Source organism: Etheostoma spectabile, chromosome 3 (assembly GCF_008692095.1).
Source record: "Etheostoma spectabile isolate EspeVRDwgs_2016 chromosome 3, UIUC_Espe_1.0, whole genome shotgun sequence".
Classification (NCBI taxonomy): domain Eukaryota; kingdom Metazoa; phylum Chordata; class Actinopteri; order Perciformes; family Percidae; genus Etheostoma; species Etheostoma spectabile.
In genome coordinates, this window is record NC_045735.1 from 5495597 (window position 1) to 5501695 (window position 6099).

General features: G+C 39.7%; 1 protein-coding gene across 1 annotated transcript in view; it reads right to left on the reverse strand.

Annotated features, from left to right (window-relative positions):
- Positions 1-93: 93 nt before the first annotated feature.
- LOC116684250 (chloride channel protein 2) overlaps positions 94-6099 on the reverse strand; it is a 40690-nt gene continuing 34684 nt past the window's right edge. Inside the window, exons 20-22 of the mRNA XM_032510079.1 lie at positions 4517-4621; positions 3005-3091; positions 94-973 (exon numbers count right to left, since the gene is read on the reverse strand). Of these exons, the coding sequence (XP_032365970.1) occupies positions 797-973; positions 3005-3091; positions 4517-4621 (369 nt within the window). The 3' untranslated portion in view covers positions 94-796. The remainder of the gene's footprint in view (positions 974-3004; positions 3092-4516; positions 4622-6099) is intronic.

The following is a 6099-nucleotide window of genomic DNA, read 5'->3' on the forward strand; positions in this document are numbered from 1 at the left end:
CATCCGCCCCAACCTTCTCTGGAATGGTTATTAGGAGCTAGATTTAGATAAGCAGAAAACCACGTCTCTCAGAGTGCATCACCACAATCTTTAATGTGGGTTTCTTTGTAATGCCCTTGCCACAGTGTGAAAGGAGTGTACATGTTGAAATGGGCTACAGGTGCTTCTGCCACTGCCAACAGGCATGTCTGCTTGCATAGACTGTACTCTCAACCTGACCATTAAGACTCACAGTGAAGAGATGAGGAGACAAAGGAAAAGAGGTCAAATGGAAACAAGAAAAAAACGCAGACTAAAGCACCAGTCCCCTTAGTCTAGTAATTGTCAATGGGACAAACTGTAGAGTAATTTACAAAGAATAGTTCCATGGCAAATTCCAGTTAAACCCAGACTACCTGATCAGTCAGAAATTATATCACCCAAGGTATAAAAAGAATTCTAAAAGAAAGAGTTGTTTGCTACCTCCCTCTTTATGCATTCTCACATTATCTTATTTCATACACTCACACTTAGTAAAGTAGACACTCACATTATTCTTCCTTGTCATCATTGCTGAATTTATCTACTTAAGTGGAAGACTTGTTCAACAGATACCTTGTGCAAGTCCAAACATGAGTCCCATGAAGCAAAGTAGATGGTGGAGAGTAAGTAGCAAAAAGACTTTTTCCATCATTAAATATTGATCCTAAACCCTGAGGATTTTTATATTTGTGTGGCTTTGTGAGATTAACTATCTCATTGCCTCCTCCTGTACCTGCTCTTCTTCTTCTTCCTCCTCCTCCCTCTCTACGTTCTCTTACTCGGAGTGTGTGTGCTCGCGTGGCGGCTGCACGCTTCTGAGACGATCCCACAGCTTCTGGACCTCGGTGGCGTTGTTCTTGCTGCTGCTTTTGCCCTTGTCCCGGAAGCTGGCCAGAGCAGGAAGCACCTTTGCACCCTTCTCTTTCACAGAGCCCTCGATGGTCTTGTGAAGCTGGATGGAGAAAGAGAAAACAGTTATAAGGAAGGCACAATGTATTCATAGGCACTAATATATATATATTTTTTCTTTGTAAATGTTGCACTCACTTTTTTTCTTGTGCAACAATTACTTTGCATGTACAGTATATATTTGTTTTCCTGTATTTACTGTTTATTTCATATTATTAATCTTTTATCAAACATAAAAGTTTGTTTATGTATGGACCTTTTACCAAGGCAAATTCCACATAAGTGTACATATAAAATCTTTTCTGATTTGGATTCTGAATCTACACACACTGTATACACTTACATTCATTAATCTGTTTTAGAATTAGTAAGTAGCATGGGTTTGGGACATGTCAAATCTCTTTGACATCTCAAAGCTCTTTGCCTGAATTTTGCTATTTGGTACAACTTCCAATTTTATGTGGTACAGGGTAGTGTCTTATTATGCTGTGCTGCATACAGCTTTGGCAGGTGTGGCCCCAGTGGAAATAGAACTGCTGACACTGTGCTGGCCTTGCTCTACAGGGAAAGATCAGTAGATAACAATCTGATGCACAGGCACACAAACCATTTTCTATTTTGCACTGGAACCTTTTTTTTTTTTTTTTAAGGCGTAAAGAGAGAAAGATCATGGGCAGAGGGTAATGTGCACTGGAAAATGAGGTCAGAGTGACTTTGACCTATGCTGCTGTTTGCTGAAACATTTCACAGAATAAGAGCAGAGGAGAAGGAAGAGGAGGAAATTACTGCACATGTATTAAACTGCAGCTCCCCTTGCAACCTACACATGGCAGAAGTTAAAGTAGATCAAAAAATGTCAACTCATAGGGTGAGACCTGCTGCTGCCACTGTACATACTGCAGGCTGATTTTGAGAAATGTTCACTAAAAAATAAATGAATAAGACCCGTTCAGTCAGACTCCCTGATGTTTTAAGTCTTTAAGAGGAAACTCAAAAGTAAACAGGATCCTCACATTTATCTTTTTTACATTTCGGATTTCGGATCTTCAAACTAAAAGAAACAATGGCAATTTATTTATGTCTGTAAATTCCGAATACTTTCTTAAACGTTTTCAGATCCATGCATTTTGAATTATAAAAACACATAATTCATTCTCGTAAACACATTTGTGTGAACGTTGGCTGTGATTCTCTACAGTCTCTTTTATCCTATCGCTCCCTTTTTTATAGATTCTAGATTAGTGAGTTCTCTGTTTGGCCAGGCCAAGTTGGTAATCTGGCTGAGAAGGTGAACGATTTGGGTGCTACAGACCACGTGGCAACACTAAAAGAATAGTGTCCGCATGCCGCAGGGATAGCCAAGCAGCACTGCAGTTAGCAACACTCATTTCACCATTTCCTAGCCAATTCCCAAATAGCGAGGGGTTTCAGTTGCTTGTGAGGCAGGAGAAATAGACAGACCATAGATAGAAACAACAGTATCAAGCAGCCTTTTGTCTGTCACAATACAACACGCAGAGGGAGGAGGAATCCTTATTGTTGACTAAAATGTCTTTGTGTAAAGATACTAAATGAATAGGTAACCTATACCCTTTGGGTCTGGACAAAGATAAGAACAATTTTGAACTTGCCACTATCTTTATCCAGGAAACCAATGTAGTTTCCATTAGAGACTTCCCATCGGCAAAAATGGACAGGGGTTTTGTTGGATGGGCGGGGCAAGGTCTGATCACAGTAAACCAACTATTTAAAGGTACATCACTAAAGGAATTGTTTTGATATTGTCAAAAATGACACATAAGGTATGGGACAAAATTAAAAATCCTTTTTTTTTCACCGTTAAACTAGCAAAAGTGGATTTGTACACGCCCTAAACGCACCTGCGCAGGCCCGTCACGCTCAATCATTAAACTAGGGCCCTAAGTGCTTGTGAAATTCACCAAAAAACTGGATTGTGAGTTTAGATTTGAGGTATGAAACCATTTAACAATGAATTCAGTGATACAATATGTACACTTATTAGTTGGAAATGTTTAAGAAAACACCCCGAAAAGACCTGTGATGAGATTCTTACGTCTTTGACGGAAACCACCCCCACGAGGCGTCCGATGCTGGTGACAAAGGCATGGTCGAGGTCCAGCACGGAGAAGATGGTGTGGGTCTGCAGGAAAACAGCAGACATGGTTAGGAACCAGCGGTGAAACGTTAAAAACAGACAAACCAGAGACAACACTGTCTGGGTACAAATGTCGAGACAAATAATAGAATTCTTAGTTGACGTCAATTTCATAATTTACTTGACTTCAGTTACAGGTCTTTAACTTGCGAACCCGAACATCTAACCTTGTTGAATGACCTACACTGGGGATGTGTGATACTGTGTTCAATATCCTCTCCAGAGAACTGCCAGCCGTCAAACTGTTTTGATTAAATCATTAGTACATTAGTGATGTTTAAGTGCTGTATTTGCGATGACTCAATTTTCCCCTGGGGATAATTTAATTTCATTTTAACCTCACAGGCTCTGCGCAGCTAAATGCAAAAAGAGCGAGAGGTCAAAAACTTCAGGGACAAACTAGACAAGTTGCAGGATTAACGCCAAACGCACATTTGGTTCTCAATCCTTTTAGTGTTTGAGACTTTTTGCTTAGCCAGAATGGGCATTCATGGATCCCACTGTGCCAAACAAACAGAAGCTGTGCCAAGAAAAAGACTGTAAAGTGTTTTTAGGGCACTCACATATGTTTAAAATGTAATTCACTGCTGCTGCAAATAGCATCTCATCATCAATTGATCTTCAACAGTCATGTGGGACAATAATTTCTATATATTATTATATGCAATTTCTGTGCTGTGAGCGTTAACCTATGGAACAGATTAAACTAATGAGATGAGTTCATTTGTGAGCTCTAGAGGTGCTGGTAGGTAGATATTGGTACTTTTGGGTACAGCCCGGCTGGCGGTTTCTCCTTGTTTCCAGTTGTTGTGCTAAGATAAGCTAAACAGCTGCTTCAGTTATGAGAGTGGCATAAATCTTTTAATCTAACTCTGAGCAAGAGAGCAAATAAGGTTGTATTTAAAAATATCAATAACGATGTGTCTTTCCTGACGAAATGTTGCGGTCTCTCTGGAAAATCCGCAGAACGCAATGTCAACATTTACTACTGGAGCTACCTTTTAATGAAGAAAACCGTTGACAGTGAGTTTTCATTATTATCCAGGGTGTCTGTGATATTGTTTATAAAAAGATGCATATAAGGACAGAAAGGTGTTACTGGTGGCACTGTGTTATGTTGTTGCAACCATTATATTTATCTTGTAAATAATGTATGCAATAGCTTCATGACTTTTCTTCTTTTTTGAAAATGTACGGAATGATAGTGTGGGTTGCTTTATGTCTTGTTAGAGGCGTATGGTGATGTAAATATCAAAGACACTGATTTGTCCTTTGATTTTGTTCCCGCGCGCAAAAACAAAACATCAACAACAGTTTGAGATAAATGCAAGCCAGATCAAGAGAGGCCAAGCTAGAGAGCAGGGCAAGATGCAAACACACACAAGTTCTGTCAGACTTTATCAATCAGACCTTATGGAGCGACATGTGCTCCACCAGCTGGATTGTGGAGTCATCAATGTTGCAGTTGTTGAAATTGACCTGCTCATCAAGCTGCTTCTCCTCCCACTCTGTAATCTGCAAAACACACAGGAGGAGTGAGTTTATGGATGAGGGATAAACATCACTGAGGAATAGCAGGAGGTAGATGACTTGACTTGAAGGTTGACCCCCAGTGTCATACCCTGTTTTGGCAAATCAAACATTTGTTTGATTGTCTGACTATAAAACCCGGAGTGACAGTGTGCACAAAAGATGGTGTTAAAAGAAGATGTCTTTATACCTGGTGTCAGTCCCTAATCAGAAGGCAAAGATATTTATATATCAAATAATCCCATACCACCTCCTGACATATCACCTCCCTCTGATGGACAATCAGTGGACCGTGCACCACACTGAATGACTCTATAAATCATATGAGGCGAGGTGAACAATGAGGGATACAGAGGGACAAAAAAAAGAGGGGATGGAGGAAGTCAGTGTGAGGAAAGTGCTGCTGACCATAGGTGACAACACCGTGGGTGCTCGAGCCCCGGAGCACCCACGGCCTATTATAGAAAGTCAATTCACCCAGTTTGTAATGCAGGCTTTCTGGTATTTCTTTTTGTTCCACTTGACCATAACTCAACTACATCTTGATTTCAAAATGACTATAATTTCACCATAGTTTTAACAGATGAAAAATGCTTTCTGAAGGGTATCCGCAGGTTTGAAAAATCAAAACACTGGAGATGAACAAGGAATGTTAAATTACTTCTTTTTTTTTTAAAGCATTTTTGGTCTCCACAAGTAGTTGTCATGTTGCGTTATCTTGTGTTTTATATAACTCTAAAGTTGGTCTAGCATACGTTTGTGGTTTTATCATTGCTTTATTTACCTACCTTTTAAACTCTGCCTTTCATACATGTAATGGGCTTCACATAATGTAATTGTATCAGTTGGTACACTCACTTCTTATTAGCAACAAAATTAAAATGGATCTAAGTATAAACTAGACACTACACATTAAAAAAGTCCTCTAACAAGTCCTAAGTTTTAGATGTGTGATTCAGTGTGTTTGTAGAAAATTTTGATTTGTGCAGGGTACTGTGCATTACTGTCCTATAGCGTCTTATATGATCATACACCAAAAAAAAAAAAAATAATCAAGTCAGTAATTAAAAAAAAAAAATCTACACATAATGGCTTTATGGACCCAATAATGAAAGCACATTGTTAGCATTGCCAATTAGCAGTAGTGCTATTTCACTTGCCATGTGTACTGACCAATACACCAAGGAAAAGAGGTTAAGCTGAATGGATCCTAGCTTTATCAAATCATGTAAGCAACTAGGGCAGGCAGTGAAAGGACAGTAAGCAGGGTTACAGGTTGTACAAGAGGAGGGTGTTCAACACTTTCTGGCACAATGGCAGAGACTTTGGCTGAGCCTGGTCCAGATCTCAAGCCATCTGCACTTGGGAATAGTTCTGGAATGGAGTGGGGGAATGACAATCAGTTGATTGGTTGATTGGCCATGATCAGTGGCTCTTACCACTACGGATATCCGGACTCGTTT